This window comes from Leptinotarsa decemlineata, unplaced genomic scaffold (genome assembly GCF_025532065.1).
Source record: "Leptinotarsa decemlineata unplaced genomic scaffold, Ldec_3_MD MMD2_P_RNA_scaffold_1, whole genome shotgun sequence".
Taxonomy (NCBI): Eukaryota; Metazoa; Arthropoda; class Insecta; order Coleoptera; family Chrysomelidae; genus Leptinotarsa; species Leptinotarsa decemlineata.
The window spans coordinates 2,255,429-2,278,178 of record NW_027412523.1 but is presented as its reverse complement, the minus strand read 5'-3'; the positions used below and the strand labels follow the sequence as shown (position 1 = coordinate 2,278,178).

The window sequence follows — 22,750 nt, the reverse complement described above, 5'->3', positions numbered from 1 at the left end:
CAAGTGTATGCGTGACGTAAATGCCAAGACGTCAATCCCATTATTTTTTTTTAGTTATTGGAGTCAATGTTTTCTCTTCAATGGCCAGTCCATATCATGATGTCACTGGGTGGAAGGTGTTTTTCTGAAGCTTGTTGACAAATTCGTAAACCCCTCGATCCCTCATAAAATCATATCTATCGAATAGATGTCAAGCAGTCAGTAGCAATAATTGCATTTCGAATTTAAAACTCGCTAAACATGATGTTCCCCAAGGATCAGTATTGGGACCACTTCTGTTCATAATTTACGTGAATGACGGTAGTAATTTTATGCATCCATATAAATTTGTTTTGTTTGTCGATGACACTACATTTATTTACTCTGACAAAAATTCTATTGAACTATCTAGAATATCAAAAGAAGTCGATGAGAAGGCAGAAAGTTGGTTCGTGTCAAATCGACTCAAACTGAATACAGATAAAACGCAACAGTTACGCCACCGTTAGTTTTTCTGCACTGGTAGTTTTTGTTGAATCTAGTTGTTGCAGAACAAAAAGTAGATAGTTGGCCACTGTCACTTCTTCACGAATTATTATTCAGTCATCCTTGTTCACTGTGTTCCAACATGGTTTATTCCACTGAAGAAAGAATAGAAATTGTCGCAACCTATTATCGAAGTAATGAATGTGCTAAAGCTGCTGCAAGAATTTATAATACGAATCATCTAGACCACAACGTGAGTCATCAATACCTTGAATAGTTAATGGATAAGTTTCGAACACCAGGTTCTGTTCACAACAGAAAACATGAAGCATCCCGTCCTGTCACAAATGACGGAGTTGAAGTTGCAGTTTTAGGACATGTACAAATGGATAATTGACAATCTATCAGACAAGTAGCAAGAGCGTTTGATGTATCAGCCACTACTGTTTTTCGAATTTTGGAAGCTTGCAAATTCCATCCTTTCAAAATAAGGCTAGTTCAGGAATTAAACGAAGATTATCCTGACCGTCGACGTCAGTTTCGAGAGGTGTTCAGCGAGAAATTGACCAATAATCCAAACGTATTATACAATAAATGTTTTTCAGGCGGAAGTTATTTCATGTTGAATGTTAAAGTGAATAGACAGACATAATTGTCGTTACTGGAGCGAAGTGAATCCTCCTCATTTGGTGATTCACATTCACAAACTCCACAAAAATTGAATATCGAGAGTAGACTGTATTTTTGTAGGGAACTAGATGGAGGTCATTTTGAATAATGTATCCCTTGATTTTGTTTCCACTGATATTATTTGTTGTTGATTCTCTCATTGAAATGAACGACTGGGAATTTTCTGTTCATTTCTTAAATAAAACGTTCAACATTTAATTTCTCAATAACGAATGAACTAATTTTGAAAAAAAATTAGAGGTACAAAAGACCTCTCAAATGATGTATCTCTCGCCTCATGCCTTGGAAAAAAAATAGGGGGGTAGTTGCTGACCGAAGGGGGTAAAGTTTCGGGTATGATTTTCATATCAGAATTAGTTCCCATAGAAATAAAAATCGACGTGCTTTGGAAGGCCCTGTATAATACAGTTTAATTTATGTGGAAATTTTTCATAAATGTCCTGTTAACTTATTTTCTTGATATATGTGTATAATATTTACCTTGAATGTGATTTTTGTTATGTGATGCCAAGAATAAACATTTTCTGAATTAATATTTATACTCTATTCACTAGTATGATTTGCACATGATTCCATAGAAAATAATATATGGGATTTAAGTTTATTGATTTTGTAGGTTTATTTGTGGGGATCGTCTCTAGCAATCGTGTTTTCTCGGAAGCTTCAATTCGGGTAATCTAGCAGACAATGAAAAATAATCAGAAGCACCATCATGTCTAAACCACATTTCATTACTGCTATTCAGATAAATATCATCCGATGATTCAGACAAGACCGGTTCTAAGAAAATGCCATGGTTTTTCCTACTGAAATCATTCGGAGGAAATTTGGTTTGATGATTAGTATTTTTTTTAATGAAAAATCCTGTGAATATCTATTTTGATCAGAGCAATATGAGTGTTGAGCGATTGTACGTTGGATTTGGAATGACGATGACGTGTAGAAAAAGGGGTTTTGACGATTTTACAGCACACAAAAAATTGCAGTTGCTATTGACAAATTGGGGTGAAGAAAATAAAGCATTCAGGTCTATCAATACTTGAGAAATAAATATAAAACATTCTGAATGAGCAGAAAATTCACAATGGAAAGGGTCCACTTCCTCCACGCCAAAAATAGTACGCCCATATGATTTTTTTTTTCAATGTTAAATATCAATAAAGAAATTTGGAAAAAATTGTATCTTGGTTTTTTCAATTATACAATTATTAACTAACATTCAATGTCGCCAAAACAGTTTAAATATTGAGCTTAAGAAAATATTTGCTTCGTACATGAGTTTTCCCCGCAATTGATTATATGTAGGTACAGATGTGGAAAACAAATATCGGAACATACGAATTACAATGTATTTTGTTACAAATTAAAGGATTGTTCCCAGATCTGCAGGTACCTGTGCAACGTCTTCCGTTCTTTTTAAACGGGCCGACTCAAAAAATTGGATTTGGGATGATGAAATTAATGCATGAATACTTTATTTTGATGTGAAATTGACAGATGAAACTTTCAAGATAGCGACTTCGCGCCATCTGGTAATAAAATGAAATGGAAAGGGGGGGTCTTGTGACACATCTTTTTGGAGCTCCTGACAAATGCTTCACAACCCTAGAATATAATGTCAATATCTTCAACTACTACAAAACGGCGGAACTTTTAATAATTGCCTGAAAGCTGAAATTAATTTCATTTCGTCGGGATGACCACCGACAGACCGGTTCCGGAGTTCTAACTCCTCGTCAGTGCTGGCTGGATCATTTAAGGCGAAGTAAACCGTCTGAATATCCCGGACAAACACCAGAATGTCATCGTCAATTCTTCCAGGTTTGGAGACCAGCTCCCCTACCCTTTTGGCTGATTGTTGGTCTTGAGAGGGACCAATGGGTTCATGACTGATTGATGACGGCATGAAGTCCTTAGACATCAGTGCCGCCCTTCACGGGATACCCCTACCTGGCTGGGGTGGGATGGATGAGAAAGTTATTCATCCGTTAACGGGGGACATGAGGGCCTCATTCGACAGAGTGTCGGGGCCTTCTATATCGGGAGGGGTCGTCTACAGCATAATCTGTGGCTTCCCTAACTAACTCCCGGACAAACAAAATCAATTCCAACTAGTCATAAGTTCTGTCTGCAGTTGGTTCTGTAGGATGTTCTGTAAACAAAGTCCGAAAGCAACTCCACCATTATGTATTCCGGGATGCGATGGTTCACTCCGTCTGAAATGATCCACCCGGCACTGACGAGGAGCTAGTACTCCGAAACCGGTATGTCCAGATACAAACTGTATACGGAAAAACGGAAGGATGGTTTCGGTACTACCTCCTCCCAAAAAATGGACTGTAATCGAAAAGGGGAAAACGGTCCACAGTCCGGCGATTGGAAAGCAGAAAAATCGAGAAAATAAGAAAACGAAAAAGATCTCGCGAATTTTGTTTATGAGTCAAATCTCGTCAAATATCAAATCTATGATGGAATCGGCCGATACTTGATGAAAATCCATAACTAACGTATTCCAAAAATACTTTATTGTGAGATTTTCACTAAATTGTTTTACAAAAACGCAACACGTGTTTCGCCATACAATGGCTTCATCTGGCGTGTCTTTCAACTAATTCTACACATTCAATACTAAATATATATATAGTTTATGGAGTACCTGAAATCAAAGTACCTGTAAACGAAGTACCTGAATTTTAAGTAGCTGATATTTTACCTGAGTTTCTAACGAATTAAATTACCTGCACTTATGTTCCATTTTCACATTTGAAAAAATATATTCAGTAACGGAGAGTTATTGAGTTCTAATTGATCATTCAGTAAATTACCCGAATTCCTGAATCTATTGATTTCTAAACATTCTAGATGAGGTGTTACATTTAGAAGAGAAGAGTTTGAAACTTAATCATCTAGAATGTTTAGAAATCAATAGATTCAGGAATTCGGGTAATTTACTGAATGATCAATTAGAACTCAATAACTCTCCGTTACTGAATATATTTTTTCAAATGTGAAAATGGAACATAAGTGCAGGTAATTTAATTCGTTAGAAACTCAGGTAAAATATCAGCTACTTAAAATTCAGGTACTTCGTTTACAGGTACTTTGATTTCAGGTACTCCATAAACTATATATATATTTAGTATTGAATGTGTAGAATTAGTTGAAAGACACGCCAGATGAAGCCATTGTATGGCGAAACACGTGTTGCGTTTTTGTAAAACAATTTAGTGAAAATCTCACAATAAAGTGTTTTTGGAATACGTTAAATATCAAATCGTCTTGTATGTACGATGTTTCTTAATATGAATTCAGATTTTTCATTTCTAAGGATTTCTGAAATTTCCATGATACAGCGCAAAAATGTGCTGATGCTCTCAATACGATTTAATAGTCGGCACAAAATTGTTGTTATATTTTTAGCAGACAGTAGTAGGGCTAAATATAACTCATTTTATTCGCGAGCCTCGCGAATTTCAAACCATATGTCTTACAAATAAATATTTTTCTTCAATTTTTGATATGTCATGTATAATTTTGGTGACGCGACTCAAACATTAGTGGCCTTCTCTTTTGACGTATTATCCATTATGAAAAACATGGGAATTTTATGGACGAAAACTCTGAAAATATGCAAGGCGCAGACACGTGTTTCTGGCTCGTTAGCTGTTATCAGTACGGTGTAGCCAGGTTCAAGGTTAGGCAACATTTGATTGAAGAAACAATTCAATAATCATATGAATAAATGTTTCAATACTTAACAAGCATTTTATTGAAATATTGGTATCGTGCTAGGAATCGCACTATTATTGGTAGGACCTCTTTAATTTTTAGCTCGCTCAATACGGGAAATGAATGAGTGATCAATTCGACATTTTTCTTCTAGTGTCCCACCGAAATTCGAGTTTTGGCAAGAAAACGGGTTTCGGTTTAGTTTAGGTGGCAAACCTTCCGAAACTACGACCGAAACCGAAACTGCATTCGGGAGTTCCCGCGCTGTGATAGGTCATGTTCGGCTCGTTAAATTTCATACAAGTGATATTAAGTAACAACTCAAATAAGTAATTTTATGTTTATATTTTTAGAACCCATCAATAATATTCAATAGAAGGATCTACACCTATTCAAATAAACACCTCTAGTGTTCGACCGAAACTGGTTTTTACCACCGAAACCGAATTTCGGTAACGGTCTCAGTTTCGGCCGAAACCGAAACTGGTTTTTAACACCGAAACCGAATTTCGGTAACGGTCTCAGTTTCGGCCGAAACCGAAACTGGTTTTTAACACCGAAACCGAATTTCGGTAACGGTCTCAGTTTCGGCCGAAACCGAAACTTCCTTACAAGGATTATGTTTTGAGGGGAAAATAAAGAAAACGTTGTTATAATCAGTCAGTATTTATTTTTTTATCTTCAAATCACAACGTTATGCAGTCTTCGACATTTTCACTTATAGCCTGGTTCACATGTACTCGATTTAGCTCTTTTTGGTGACATTTTTCAGCCCTGTCCAAAAATTACGACCAAGGTGTCATTCGATTCGTATTTTTGCCTAGAAAGTTTATGGAAAGGTCCGAAAACGCGCCGATAAAGATTACAAAAATTATAAACAATTAAGTGAAAAAAAATGGGGCTTTAGTTTTTTCTTAATATCTCGGAAAATTTTCAAAATTTTGGAAATTTGAAAAAAGATTTGAAAAGATCAAAGAATTTGCGTAAAAAAAGTCCTGATTCCCGAAACTGTATCTCGATTATTTATAATTTTTACAGAGCCCTGAAAATAGAGCCAAAAGCGGGTAGTCTGGCGCCTTTCGTCACTCTGATATAAAAACAAAAAAATGATTTAAACATATTAAATGTAAATATTAAGGAATGAAAAAATTCATGTAATGTTGGGATACATCAATAAACAATAATCCGCAGTCAAAAAATTTTTATCCCAATTTTAACGTTAATTATAAATTTGTTAATTAATAACTTTTTCTGAATTGAAAGCTAATATAAAAATCCCTATAATTATTAAACTAAAACCCTGTCATTTTTTTCCTTTGGTGAAGTTATCCTTAATAGGCAAAAAAAATAGATAACCGTTGCCAAAATAAAAAAAATTGTTATTTTTTATTAACAATTGAAAATTATAATTTTATAAAAAATTCATTACAATTTTTTTTAAATGTTTTATTGTTTTAATGTCTCATGGCTAAAAACTAATTAATTTTTTTTACAGCTATTGTTAATAAATTTATTATAAACAAATACATTGTTTATAAGCAATTAAAAAAATTTTTTTGCATTATGTTAATCGAGAAAATCATTATTTTAAAAAAAAATGGTTTCTTAAAAAAATTTCTTTGTTGCTAAAAAATGTGTTTGTTAATTAACAATCGTTTTTTGCAACTAAATATTAAAATTAGTGAACCGTTTTTTTTAAATCATAATTTCCATTGTTCTGAAAAAACTTTTTTTTATTCTTTTTTTAATTGTTTATTTAACCCTCCAAACCGTAAGCAGATGTTTCTTCCACGTAACAAAAGACTATCGCATACAGGTATAAACCGGAATTTTGAAGTAATTTAAAAATTTGTGAGCATCAGGAATTTAAAGAAGGTTAATGAGTAAACTCATTAAAATTAAATTAACAGAATGACTGATTGCTTCATTTAATTTTCTTGAACTCCATATAAATATGACAATAAGTGAATGTTAATGATCATACAACTACTAAAAGAGCAAGTAATAAAATCCTTATGATTTATTGTTACATGACACGAAGTTTATGTTGAAAAGACTTAATTTTTTCTTTTTTTAATAAATAACGATCAATAATTAAATAAATAATAGGACTACAACTTTAGTAAAAGGCTTAAATTGTTAATAAATTCATAATGAACAAAAAAGACTTGAAGCATATTTATCATAACTGCAATAGTTTGAAAGTTATTATAATTATAAAATCGAAGAAGCGAATGAAAAAGACAAGTATCAAGGTATCACAATATCAAAAGTTTTATAAAAAATAGAATAAATTAAAAAAACACATAGTTACAATTTTTTTTATAAACAATTAAAAGAAGAATTCAAAAAAAGTTTCAAAACCTTAAAGAACAATAAAATTCATGATTTAAAAAAAACGGTTCCTTAATTTTAATATTTAGTTGCAAAAAGAGATTGTTGATTAACAAACGCATTTTTTAGCAACAAAGAAATTTTTTTTAAGAAACCATTTTTTTTAATCATGATTTTTTTTCACTAACATAATGCAAAAATAATTTCGAATTGCTTATAAACAATGTATTTGTTTATAATAAATTTATTAACAATAGCTGTAAAAAATTTGAAAAAATATATTATAATTAGTTTTTAGCCATGAAACATTGAAACAATAAAAAATTAGAAAAAAAAAATTTGTAATGTATTTTTTATACAATTATAATTTTCAATTGTCAATAAAAAAATAGAAAATAACAATTTTTTTATTTTGGCATCGGTAATCTATTTTTTTGCCTATTAAGGATAACTTCACCAAAGAAAAAAAATGCCAGGGTTTTAGTTTAATAATTATAGGGATTTTTATATTAACTTTCAATTCAGAAAAAGTTATTAATTAACAAATTTATAATTAACGTTAAAATTGGGATAAAAATTTTTTGACTGCGGATTAATGTTTATTGATGTATCCCAACATTACATGGATTTCTTTCATCCTTAATATTTACATTTAATATGTTTAAATATTTTTTTTTGTTTTTATGTCAGAGTGACGAAAGGCGCCCGGAAGCCAAACTACCCGCTTTTGGCTCTATTTTCAGGGCTCTGTAAAAATTATAAATAATCGAAATACAGTTTCGGGAGTCAGGACTTTTTTTACGCAAATTCATTGATCTTTTCAAATCTTTTTTTTTTCACTTAATTGTTTATAACTTTTGTATTTTTTATCGGCGCGTTTTCGGACATTTCCTTAAAATTTCTAGGCAAAAATACGAATCGAATGTCACCTTGGTCGTAATTTTTGGGCAGGGCTGAAAAAAGTTACAAAAAAAAGTACATGTGAACTAGACTATTATCGATAATCAACAAATCAACATAACAACCCTTACTAAAGAAAAAATATTAATTGTTCCTTGAAAATACTCAAAATAGGTGAGGTGTTTATTTGAGTAGGTGTAGATTCTTCTTGTGAATATTATTAATGGTTCTTCAAAAATATTAAACATAAAATTACTTATTTTTAAGTTGTTACCTAATGTCACAGTAGGTACTTGAATAAATAAGGATTTTTTATGTTGATTATCAATAAGTAAAAATGTCGAAGACTGCATAACGTTGTGATTTAAAGATAAAAAATAAATACTAACTGATTGAAATAACTTTTTCTTTATTTTTCCCTCAAAACATAACCCTTGTAAGGAAGTTTCGGTTTCGGCCGAAACTGAGACCGTAATTCGGTTTCGGTCTTAAAAACCAGTTTCGGTCGGACACTATTTTCTTCTTTAAATAGTCAATTGTTTAATGTTTCCTTTTCCCTATTTCATTGAAGACTAGAACAAATTGTTGTATTCCATGGATCCTCTAAAGAAATGATGGCAATATGTCCAAAAACCAAGCGTTCATTTTCTTGGAGTTGCTTCGTGAACGAACAACTTTTGTGGGTTTCAGTTCACTTCGACATACCCAAACAGTAGATTGTTGCTGTTGTACAACGATTGGAATCGTAGGAACTTTTCAATAAACAACATGTGAGCAATATAAACTGCCAAATTATAGTAATACGTCATCAATCGGAGGAATTTCCGACGACTCGCGTTTGTATAGCCATCTTTCTTCAATGTACTGAGTGTGAATGAATTTTCAAGCAAGAACTCTTCCTGATTAACCCCAAACATTAATTGTTTTTCCATTTTCGTTCGTCACAAGTGTACTTGTCTTTCGCTAACTTTTTTTTATTTTTTCAGGATGCCCGCAAAGCGGCTTGTGACACCTCCCTTGTGCAGGCCACTGCCAGCCTCGAACCCATTGGAAGAGTGCAGATGCGAACAAGACGTACTCTCCGTGGTCACTTGGCCAAGATCTATGCGATGCACTGGGGCTCGGACTCGAGGAACCTCGTCTCGGCTTCACAGGACGGAAAACTCATCGTTTGGGACAGCCACACCACGAATAAGGTGGGTAATATATCGTTATAGAAATAAAAATAGATTTATTTGAAATATATATCCTAATATACATGTTAGGAATCACACGTTAAAAGGTAAGACCTCGTTAGTCCTTAGCTCGCACAAGTTTCTCAACTTCTGAGAGTTGTCGTTCGTTTTTAAACAGAAGAATTACAAAAGAACTGAAAATAATACCCTATATAATGGAATATATTGAGTAAAACATAGCAGTAGTAGATGATGAAGAGATTAATAGAGAGAAGAATGATGAACAACTCAATTGGAATAGTATTGTGCCCGTAGATATTGAGATAAGGAGCGTTTGAAGAGTTGAAGGGTGTTCCTTTGTTTAATTTCATTAGAAAGCTTGTTATAGTCCAAGAGTCCTCTGTAAAAAATAGAATTCATTGTTCTTGCAAGGTTAGTTCGTGGGACAACCAAGTCATCTCTTCCTCTTGTATCGTATTTGTGTATCTGATGGTTATATGTAATAAACTCATTGAAGTAATGTGGTGCTTTTCCAGTGAGTATTTTGAATATGAATATCATAGAAAAATATTGTAATCTATCTTTTACTGTCATCCAATTCAGAATATTAATCATTGATAATATAGGAGTATATTTATGGTATTTTAATAACAAGCGCATTCCTCTGTTTTGTAATTTTTGTAGAGTAGAGATAGAATTACCGTCTAGTAATGATACCAAAGTATTATTTTCAATAGCAAGAAGTTATTCAACCACCTTCCTATTAATTCAAGGCGAATATATAATGAAAAGAAATTCAGAAAGAAAGTGAAAGAATTCCTTGTTGGGAGGCCCTATTATAGTGTGGACGAATTCTGCCAAAGCTCTATCGAATAATTGACATGTAGCTTTGTGTAAACAAGTTATTGAAACCAACACGAAATGGCTATCAATGTTCATTATGTAGAATTATATATTTACATTTACTTATTATTCATAAATTCATGTACTTATATTAGTAGGTGTTCAGCTGGACTCAATATTGTTCTGTCCATATACTCTGCTCCTGTGTTCAAGCATTATTTTATAGTTTATATTTGTTAATTGTCCCTTATACATGTTTTACTTTACTAGACTTTGCCAATAAGATGTATATCTTGGGTAATAAAGAATATTTTGAATTGAATTGAATTGAAAGTAGCGCAGTAATCAAAGTGTGGTAGGATTATTGTTTTATAAACAGTCAAATTAGATTGGAATGTTAATTGTCTACTAATTTTAGTAAAGAAAAACAATTTTTTAGAAATTTCATTAAAACAACGATAAAAATAAAATAAAAACAACAATAAAAATTAATTGGCGCTTCGGAGCGACTTCATTGATTCCAGTGGCGCATTTGCTTTTTCAGCTGCAGGAAAACCCAGAAAAACCTGCAGCACCACATCGTCTGGTGATCTTGATCTGCCAATGTCCTCTTTCACATAAAACAAAATGTAGGGTGTCTCCAGAGGCTCCAATAAATTCAATGCATCGCCAGAACACTTCGTGACACGACTATCGTCAAACTTAAACCAGTCCTTTTCGTTTTTGACCAAGGCATAATAATGACCAAATTCAACGCCAGAACCACAGTGAACAATGACTGCATGAAAATTATAATAGTGGTCTGCTAGGTTGAAATGTTCATCGATTTCGAACCTTCCAAAGAGTTTCTTGCTTCCGTTAGAGGTTGAGTCTTGTTTGAAAGTCATTAGTGTTATTATTAAATTGACTGGAGCCTCAGCCATACTTGTTTCCTTATAACAGTCAGTTAGTTTGGCGCATGTTTGACAATACAGTCGATCATCACCTGTTAAAAATTCCATTTTCAAATGATTCAACAATAAGCTTTGCACGGACTGGTTATTAGTCATATTAGGAAAAGCTAGATGAAGTTCCAGAAATTCACATAAGTTTTCGGTACTTCTTGAACATTTACCACAAAGTAAAGAAGTGAGGATTTTTCCAGCAAAAGATTTACAAATACAAGACATTACACATATACTGGAAGTGTTTTTTTAAGTTCAAAGTGTTATCAACGATGAAGCCTAGGTATTTGAATTCTTTCACAATTTCTATAGTTTCGCTGTAGATCTCAATATTAATGGAGTTGATATCAATTAAGTAATATTTATATTGTGTTGTCAATCAATCGTGTTAGGAATCACACGTTAAAAGGTAAGACCTCGTTAGTCCTTAGCTCGCACAAGTTTCTTAACTTCTGAGAGTTTTCGTTCGTATGGGGGCGGCAGCTGATTAACGGAAAAACAGATTTTAAACAGATTTTTTTTATAGCTTTCGTTTTAGTGGTATTCAGTTTGAGTTTATTTATGTTCAAGAACTTCGCCACGTTTTCAAGAGTCAAACTAATTCTGCGTAGAGCATTATGAATATCAGAGTCGCTTGCTGCAATGAGAGTATCATCTGCAAAGAGGTTGATGAATTCACAGTCACTAATAAAATGTATCATTCAAATAAAGTATGAATAAAACAGGGCCAAGTACACTTCCTTGGGGGACCCCGGTATCAATTGCTTTTTGGCTTGATAGGACGTTGTTTATTTTAGTACATTGAGATCTGTTGCGTAAATAACTTCTGAACCATAGCAACACCCTACCAGTTATTCCATAGTACTCTAATTTTGATAGCAAAATAGATATATCTTTAGTATTGAACGCTCTTTTGAAACCCAAAAATACTGCTACTACATATTTATTGTCATCAGTTGACAGTTTCCATTTAGACAAGGTGAGTTGAAGAGCAGTTTCACATGAGTGTTGCGATCTAAAACCTGATTGGTACTCCATCAAAAGGTTGTTGTCTTCGATATATGTGCATATTTGGTTATAAGCAGCTAACTGTAATACTTTTTCTAAAGGAGGCAGAGTGTTTATGGGACGAAAGTTAAAGGCTTCATTTGCGTTGTAAACTTTAGGCACAGGAACAACTGCACTAATTTTGAGTTGATCTGGAAAGTGCCCATTTATCAATTTATCGCTGAAAAGTTTCTCGTTTTCTGTCATTGTTGCACGGCGGTTTTTTTCACTCTTTCCCTCCTCATCTCGGAGACCATGTAAGAATGTTCAACGTGTTGGGTTTTACTCGTAACCAAAATATTGTAATGTATGAAATAATTTTTTGTTTTCAGGTTCACGCAATCCCACTCAGATCATCATGGGTGATGACATGCGCTTACGCCCCGTCTGGAAGCTTTGTAGCCTGCGGTGGTTTAGATAACATATGCTCTATTTATAGCCTAAAAACTAGAGAGGGTAACGTACGGGTGAGCAGAGAGTTGCCCGGCCACACAGGATATCTATCTTGTTGCCGTTTCCTTGATGATAATCAGATTGTTACCAGCTCTGGGGATATGTCTTGCGCCTTGTGGGACATTGAAACTGGTCAACAGCTCACTTCTTTTCTAGGACACACTGGTGACGTGATGTCACTGTCGCTTTCTCCGGACATGCGCACATTTGTTTCAGGTGGGTTGAATTTTTATGTTTCCCCATATTTTATCTATACCTTACGATGATTTGCTGAAGAAACAATAAATTTTGGTTACTGAACATTTTGCTGGCAATTGAAAATACGAGGGTGGTATACCAACAAAGAAAACACAAACATTTTGAAATGGCTATTCAAATTCATTTCTGTACATGGGGATCTCGTAAACGATAAGAGATAGAGTGTCGGTTAAATTATGGCAAAGTTAATAATAATAATAATATCATTTATTGCCCAACAGGTAACACCCAATAATGGGACATAATTAAATACATCAGTACTGATAATAGATAAAATAAATTAACAAATCATGTTCATTCTTGACATGCTATATGAATATAACATAACAATGATATATAACATCGAATAGAAAACAAAAGAAAGAAAACTAAAACAAAAGAAAAAAAACTGATAGTATAACTATTCATTGCGCTACTTGATAAGAGTGATTATAATAACTGACTCTCTCACAACACAAAAAAGAAAAAACAGTTTTGATATCACTTTAAGATTTCCATTGCAACTTCTTTTATATGATTCGCTGAGCAAGTATTAATATCGCAAAAGCTGCATATCGAGTTGTAGTTTTCACACATATTAATTTGAGAATGCGATATTATGTTTGTTCGTGCTGCAGAGCAGCACGTTCGTGCTGCAGATTCAGCCGTGACTGAGCTCTTGGCACCCTAAAGTTCAGTTCTGACATGAGCAAATGGGATTATTTCAGTTGCGTATTTTAGAGACCTATTCAATAATGTAAAGAAATCGAATATAGCTCTTTTGGTTCTGGAGATATACAGGAAAAACCAAAAAATCTCAAATTATATTTTTGCGTATATCTTCTTTATTCGCAGACATATTGAAAATCTGTCAAAATTTTGCTATTGGTACTTGGTGTGGGCTATCAGAATATGTCCATGAATCTTTTATACAGGGTGTCATCTGACTTGGGCCACCCCCATCTTTGAATTTTCAAATACGGACCTGTATTTTTCGTTATAGTTTCTGGATCGTAGACGTTCACATCATACTGAGAAATTAAATGAAATTTTATATTTCGGGCTTTTTCGGTAATATTCGATTATAATTGTGTGAATTATTCCCTTTTAAATTACGGCCCTGGAAATTGATTGACTGAGTTGAATAAAAACACAAAAGCACGTCTCTCTATGTACCGTAGAGTTTTTCGAGAGTTTTTTTTCATTTTTAGGTACCTATTCATATTTTTTCCATTGCTCTGAGCGTTTTCTACAATGAACTTGGAATAAGAAAACCTTTTATGATTAACTGAAACAACAAAAATATATTATATGTGTTTTGATGAGCAGAAAAAAAAGTGGTAGCAATAATAACATCCGAAACGAACACTATAACACAGTTAAGTTGGTATGACCTATTCTCAAGTGTGTAATCACAGTTTGTTCTCTTCTCTCTATATTATTGCCCAACTCTTCTCTGTCAAGTCAATCTGCATGTTCCTCCGAGGAGGACACTTAATAACCAAACTTTCAGTCTCGACTTTTATAGGTGTAATTATGGAAAACATTCTCCTTTATCCAGAATTCTATCGAATGCCAATGGGACCAATATTGATTTTTTTCACATCTCTCAGAGCACTCTTAGAAATATACTCTACGTGGTATAGATTTATTGGACAATTTTTTTTATCACAATTTTATTTTAATTTCCTCTATGTAGGTTAATTTATTAGATATATTCAACTTTCTAAGGTTAATATATTGTACAAAAGCTGGTGGTTACCCATTGAATAAGTAAATAAAAAAATAAATGAATATATTCTACATATTCAATGCTTTATACACCTAGTTTTACAATTTGAAATACCTACATTTCAAGTACATGAGTGTTACCTGAGTTTGTAATTTAAATTACCTGAGTTTATGTCCCAGTTCCCACATTTGAAAAAGTATTTAGTAATGGTGAAATATTCAATGCTAATTGATCATTCAGTAAATTACTGGAATTCCTGGATCTATTGATTTCTAAACATTCTAGAAGATTAAGTTTCAAACTTTTCTCTTCTAAATGTAACACGTCGTATTCATGATGGAATTCATGTCCTTCTGCTAAAAGGTGGTTTGCAAATGTTGGAATTGGTCTTTCTATTCTCAAAACTCAGTCGACGTTCTTTAATTCTTTGTTGAAATGTTCTCCCTGTTTGGCCAATATACAGTTTTGGGCTAGAGCCACAAGTCAGCATATACTCCTGATCTATCCGACACCGAACTTTTGTCTTTATTGTTTTTAATGAATTTATGTAGACTATTATTCGTTCTGTAAGCTACGTTTACATATTCTTTCTTCAAAAAACGAACAATACTATTGGTTGGTTCACCCAAATATGACAATGTCCTATAACTGACGTTATCGCATCTTGAATTTGGGTAGACCCGGTCCATTTGGAAAGAATGGAGTCTATAATACCTACCTTATAACCGTTGTTGACCGCGATTTGTTTGATCAAACTCAACTCTCTCTGGAAATTACTCTCAGACAGTGGAATATTCAATAGTTTGTGAAGCATACTATTGAATGCAGGAACTTTACGCTGGTAAGGGTGTGTGGAGGAATTATGTATGATAATGTCCGTGAAATTCATGATAGTCAGTAAACTAAGTTTTTTATACTTGTATAGATACGTAGATGATATCTTAGTCTGATTTACTGGTACAGATAGGCAATTAGGCAAGTTCATTGAATATGTCAATTCCATCCACCCGTCAATAAAATTAACTACTGAAAATAACAATAAACATGATATTGCAATTTTCCACAAACCATCTTACAAGGGCATTTTCACCAAAAACGTTTGCTATTGATGGCTGCCAAACAAATATTAAACAACGCAGCGTCTTCAAACTTGAAACATATGCTGTATAGATTGTGTATTTTTTCAAACAACTACCGCCATCTCTGACTCAGGGCGGGTACTTGTGGGACCACCCTCTTGTTTTATTTCAGCACCTGATTCGTAATTTTCAATATCTGATATATGACATATTATGAGTAAAGTATTTGCCGTGTTGAAAAAATGTATTCTAAATTTCAGCATTCTATTAAATTTTGTAAGAGAGAGATTAAGTTGATGGTTACACGAAAAAGTTTCAATTTGAGTGTGGTTCCTTTGAATATGAGTACTTTGATTTTAAGTCATTCTTAAATGCATATTATATATGTGTGTGTTCAATGCTCATAATCATGCTTTTTGAATAATGAATAAGTTTTAAAACATCTATTTTTTTTTGTAGGAGCTTGTGACGCCTCGGCAAAACTGTGGGACATACGAGAGGGTCTCTGCAAGCAGACCTTCCCGGGTCACGAATCGGACATAAATGCTGTCACATTCTTTCCCAACGGTTTTGCATTTGCTACTGGTAGCGATGATGCTACATGTAGGCTGTTCGACATTAGGGCCGATCAGGAATTGGCCATGTACAGTCACGATAATATCATTTGCGGTATCACGAGTGTTGCATTCAGCAAATCTGGTCGGTTACTCTTGGCTGGTTATGATGATTTCAACTGTAATGTTTGGGATTCTATGAAAACGGAAAGAGCAGGTAAGATTTTATCCTATTTGTTTTCTATGAAAAAAAAATCGTTTGATGATGTACACACAACAGAACTAGAGCACATTTTCTCGGTGTGCTAACCAACTCAGCACGATTATGAGATAACTAAAACTAATTCATTACATTATCTTCACAGTAATTTGTATTCATCCCGTGGGACTTTAGGGTAATGGGACTCGAACCAGAATGAATTTTTCTGTTAATTTATTGTTGGCTGAAAAAAAGGAGTTCTTGAAATAGAAACTTTGTTGCTATTCATTGATCTCAGTGGACAAGTCATGTACAGGTTTCAAAAGTACCCAGAACTTCTCATTTATACTGGGAATGTTCTCTAATGCAGATAGACTCTGATCTATGAAACTGAAAACTTGAAATGTTCTCTTTTGAGCGAGTTAGTATTCTGACTAGTTTGTCCAACATACATTTGTCGCAGTCCTCGCAGTTTATTTCGTAGGTCCTAGACTTCTTGGATTCCATCATCTTAATCAAAATGAACATTCGCAGTTTGTTCTAGATCATTATTTACTATGGTCATAAATCAACGAACTTGACACCAAGACTTACGAATTTTTAGAATCACCTTTCCTTGAGTAAAATATAAATATTTTGAGAAGTATATACGAGTATATCATGTTTGAACATGAACTCTAAAACATGCATTCTGAACTTCATATGTCGACAAAACGTTGACCTCTCAGTTTGTTTTTTATGTGCGGGAATAAAAAGAAGTCATTCGGTGCCAAGTCAGGACTATACGGCGGATGACTCATCAAATCGATGTTTTGGGTGTTCAAAAATGCAGTTGTTCAAGCCGATATGTGAGAGCTTGCATTGTCAATAGTGAAGTTGGCTGGTTTTCCTGATTTCTTGGAAGACAACTGGCAAACAAGTGATTGTGTACTACTCAGAATTGACTGTTCTGCGTTGTTCTAGTGGTACATTTCGACATGTCCAGTTTTTTTGAAAAAACAGGCGACCATTTGCTTGGAAGTGCTTCGTCCGCGAACATCTTTTGTTGGATTGCAATATCAGTTTGTGCACAGCATCAATGGTTTTCGGAACAACAACTGATTTTGGACGACCTTCGTATTGGAGTGAACTACCACCACGACTGAATTCACCATACCATCGATAAACACTGGTCCTTGATGGAGCTTCATCGCCATAAATTGAATTAAGTTCATCCATGCACTGTTGCTGAGTTAATCCACGTCGAAAGTTGTGAAAAATAATTGCACGAAAATGTTCATGACTTGATTCCATTTTTAGGCCGAGATGAATATTTTAAGTTACTGTAAACAACAAAAATAGCGCGTGTATGTCAAAACGTTCTGAGTACGTATAAACTCAAAAATGTCCAACTTTACAATAGAGCTATCAGTTGCCAGATTGCAGTAAAGCAAATTCAAATCCAAGATAGAGTGGATGTAAACATTGACATGCCCTACGCACGTGATATTGAAAATCCCAAGAATTGGCCAGGGTCGTATTCAGAACCAACATCTTGTTGGTCGCAAATGCTATATCATACTTAGGAATACTTTTTTTATAATAACGAGTGAAATGCACAAGTTTTGCAGTTCAACGGGAAAAATACAGATAATATGTGTATTATAAAAATATTTTTATTGGATTTTTCACAGCGCACTCAAGCATTATATGAAAAGAGACGTAATTATTTCTTCATTGTCGTGCCCCTATTATGTTATCAAACTTCCACATCTTTATCTCGACTTCCGATATCACATGCCTAACACACTTCTCCCATTTCTCCGCTGTGACTCTTTTCAAAGCCTCATCAAAAAGTACTTCGAGATCTGCAAATTTGAACGTGGTGTTATGCTGAGCTACAAAATTCTTCACATCCGCCCATATTAACTCAATGGGATTGAGCTCGATGGAGGCAGGCGAAGGACAATTTTGTTTCGGCCTGCTGCCATCTATCGACTATATATTTTTGGTATTCAAGCTTGCGCTCCTTGACAATTTTTAGTAACTGCACTCTTAGCATTGAGTCATCAAAGCTAATATTCTTTGATCGCAGCCAATTTTGGATTTCAACCTTCTTTGAAGACGTTGTCGGAATTTTCTCTAACCGTCGCGAATGATAAGGTGCATTGTCCATTACAATCACAGCATTATCCTCCAGATGGGGTAGAACTTTGGAAAACCACTGTTCGAAAGATTCACCGTTCATTTCTTCGTGATAATCTCCAGTTTTCTTCGACTCGAAACACCACAACCCTTCAGCGACAAACCCATTCTCATTGCCGATGTGACAAATAATAAGCCGTTTTCCTTTACCTGAAATTATGAAGAGGTATGTAAGTAAATAAAACAAATACGAGGGTTACTTTTCATATATTGAGATTGAGGCAGGTCTTAATATAAATATAAGTTTACCTGATGGATTTGTTAATCCGGTGGATAGTCCATCTAGAAAGGCCCTCCTAGATGAGGTCTCAGTTTCATCGACCCATACTTTAGGGATAGTATGACCAGCATTAACCAAGGTTTCATCCATATAATAAATTGTTCTCTGTTGTTCCCTATAATATTTAATTTTGGTCAAATACTCTCTCTTCCATAACACAATTTCCTCTCTATCCAATAATAAACTATTGCGCCCTCGTTTTTTCCATACAAAATTCAGATGTTTCAATACTTTATGGAATGTTGACCGCTTAAAACTTGGCAATAAAACATCTTCATTTATTTCTGTGAGTACTGTGTCTATCGTGGGTATTTCATTTCTGAAAAAGTACTCATGCACTTTCCTCCTGATTGCATGTTTATCAGCATCATCTATTGATTTTATAATGGTTTGACGATTCTGATTTTGTTTATATTCCCGTAAAACATTGTAAATCGAAGCGCAACACACTCCAATTTTATCGGAAACATTCGAAACGACTTCGTCGACAGTCGATGTCTGAATTTCTTCCATCTCTTTCTTGAACAAATTTAAAATCACTTCTTTCATCTCAACACTCAAATGTCTTTTTTTTATCGTTTTCTGGCTGGACTCAGAGGATAGCTCACAGTGTCTGTATTGGACATCTTGGAAAACAATTTTAAACAATATACTATACCACACGCCACACAAACACGCACACGACTGATTTCAACCCTGTGCTGGTACCGAACTCGTACCAAGAAGGCGAATTCACCAATGAACACTGCCCTTTCCATCAGACACTGGGCGATCACGTGAACATCACGCTTCGGTTTTGTTTTGTTTTACTCTATCTTGGATTTGGATAGACTTTAGGGTTGCCAAATCCCGAAACATAAAAGGCAACCCTCGTAAGTTGACTTGTGCTTCTTGCCCAGTCTTAGATAACTGGCTGCTTCTGGTCAAAAAATCCTCATTCAATAAACTATTTCATCCACTTTCCTACAGAAAATATTCATTCATTGTTATATTTGTTACAGGTATATTGGCCGGCCATGATAATCGTGTCAGTTGTCTAGGAGTAACTGAAAATGGAATGGCAGTAGGAACAGGTTCTTGGGACAGTTTCCTACGTATATGGAATTAAGTTAGCGATGCCAAATCTATCATATTTCTCACCCGCATCACAACTTTCATTCTCCATTATCTTTTTGCATTTACAAGGAACAAAGCATTTTTCTATCCAAGTACATGTAAAAATTTTGTATTTTAAATATCCTTTGCTTCTTTCATAGTATTTTCCCCGCAACCCTTTAGTAGCTTTATGATGTATTTTTTTTATAGTTTTTAAGGTATTTGTTATTTTTGTGATTATTCCAAAAAATTTAACCTTATCCCTGTATGTTGTGTATAGTATTTAATGTCATTTATTTCAATAAATCAGTATTTTTATTTTTTTTGTTTTTCATCTTTTTTTTTCTGTTTCATCTTTCCGTTCAGTTTGTGATGTGGGTGAGAATGCGCAGGGGAGTTCAGTACGTATGCAATCATTGAGCATACCAGTTTTAATTTTTGTTAGTTACAAGTACAAAAAATACGACCAAGCTAGTTGAATTACCGTACTGTTCGATCCAAAAGAGCGTTTTTACTTCAGTTCGTTTTCCTCAAATCATTCTCATCTAAGGAACGACTATGTGAAAATGTTTTTCTTCCTCATGGTATAAAAATCAATCTGCTGAACAAAAGTAAATATGGCGAAAGACTAGTCTAAAAATATTAACCAAAAATTGAAAAAGTGTGCCATAACCTCAATTTCAGTGACGTCACAACAAGAGACCAATAATAGTGGATTGTGGCGTTTCGAGTTAGATTTTTGGTTAACAAGCAACGGGCAGACTATAAATCAATTCATTTTGAGATACTGCCTCTACAAATGCCGTTTAGAACACAGTGTTCCATTTTGATAACACCCCCTTTTTTTATCAACTATTTTTTGTTGATATTTTCTTTGTAACATCGCAGTTATGTAAATATTATGTTCCTCTGAAATGTTCTCGTTTTTATTTTATTTTGTATCATGATAAGGTTTTACTGTATGAATAAATATAGCTTCTGCTTGAATGTAAGTGGTATGAACAAGCATTTTTTTCAAACAAATAAGTACTAAATTCACGTGATTTTTTTATTTAACTGCACAAATATTACATTGCGCGGTGTATCTCCCGTGATATTCCAAACATCTTTTTATAAAATTTCTTATCATATCGCGGGGCATATTGCCATCTAAACTAAGTGTTTGATTTTTTAAATTATTTATTGAGGTGAAAGAGTAGAGATGTCGTGTGTTTGAGGGATCCTGGAGAGAGGGTTTGTAAGTTGAGCGAGACAATCGCAAATATCTTATGCCGTAGTGAATGATTTGCTTGGAAGTAAAACCATCCAATTGTAAGGGCTCAAAATCATTCAAGATCGCATTCAAGGCGTTGTGTTGCGGATTTTCCAAGATTTATTTCTGAATACCCTTCACAATTTCGGAAACATACGCAGCACAATGATTTGCGATTGTCCTCTTTCTTATATATCAGCCGCCCCCTATTGCTAACTTCACCATCAAGTTCTCAAGTTAGGAATACTCTGGGTCTAGTGTGAATGGTTTTATATTAATAGGTAATGTCATGAATAATATAATTGAAAATCTGTAAAAATCGCCGCTATAATTTTACTTCTTTGGGGCACAATATTGAGCGTTGATGTAGCGTCTTTGGTTTCCTCTCATGCTGATCTAGATTTCTGCATAGCCATGTCATGACGCTGTTCGTCGATGAAGCAACAGTGAATGATCAGAGGCACAAATTTTATTCTACAAATTTCTTGATATGGCGCATAATTTAATTTTTCCGCGTATATAAGCATGTACATCTTGTATTGGGATTATCCACGTGGTGGGTGTAACATGCAGATTTTTCAAAATGTAGTTTAGACATGTCATTTTTTTATTGTTAATGATTTACATGCGTATGGTGTATGAATACTATAGCAACATATATGTTATATTGTAACGTACCTAATAAAAGTAAATAATTTAAATCAGGAGTATCATTTGGTATCCCTTCAACAGTTCCTAGTTGGTTATTCAAAAAAATTCATTCATTTCTATAAAAACTAAGATAATAACGTATTCAACTGTTGTTCCGTTTCCGATATGGTCGTGTACGGACGTGCCGATAACGACCGTCCACAAAGAAGGTACGCGGACGCCATTGTTGAAGACGGAATACATTTCGTGTTGTGAATGTCCGCCGTTATATAACGTGCCAGCATCATTTAAATAATAATAGTGGTAATAAAAAGTGTTGTGTTGAAATAAATAGTACTCCTATCACGCCGGTTGGAGGTGGGAGTGGACCGGATGTCCACTTGGGAGTGCTAAAAGTGGAATAAATTTATGTAATACCTGCTCCCATTCACGCCGGTTGGAGGCCGGGGTACCGGATGTCCCCGTGGGAGTAGGATCGCAATAATAATCGTTCCGGACACAGGCTTGATAGCTGCAAGACAGTCTTTGTCCCCCGACGAAGCTTTTGTTATGTAACAGCCAGTTACGTAACAGGAGGAGCTTATGTGCCTGAAGATAGGAAGCAACGACCATCCAAAATAGAGAGAATTATTGCTCCACATATCAAATTCAATTTTTCCTATTTTGTATTTTGATTTAAGTGCAAACAATATATACTTTGATACAAATATTAAGAAAAAATAAGGAAAAATGAAAAATTCTCCACGAGCTCTTTACAATATTTAATTGAGCAACGGTTATTCAATACAGAAGTTTTGTTCTGACAATGTCACTTATGACTCATGAGTTTCAAATTGAAATGGCTGAAAAAACCAGGAAAGGTAACATAACATCACTTAGAGTCGAATATGGAGGGACTACTTTTTCT

General features: G+C 34.2%; 1 protein-coding gene across 1 annotated transcript in view; it reads left to right on the top strand.

The window, feature by feature from the left end:
* Window positions 1–21,893, top strand: part of Gbeta13F (guanine nucleotide-binding protein subunit beta-1) — a 37,733-nt gene extending 15,840 nt beyond the window's left edge. Inside the window, exons 3-6 of the mRNA XM_074176402.1 lie at window positions 9,105–9,314; window positions 12,460–12,796; window positions 16,088–16,399; window positions 19,847–21,893. Coding sequence (XP_074032503.1) covers window positions 9,105–9,314; window positions 12,460–12,796; window positions 16,088–16,399; window positions 19,847–19,953 — 966 coding nt within the window. The 3' untranslated portion in view covers window positions 19,954–21,893. The remainder of the gene's footprint in view (window positions 1–9,104; window positions 9,315–12,459; window positions 12,797–16,087; window positions 16,400–19,846) is intronic.
* Window positions 21,894–22,750: the final 857 nt, after the last annotated feature.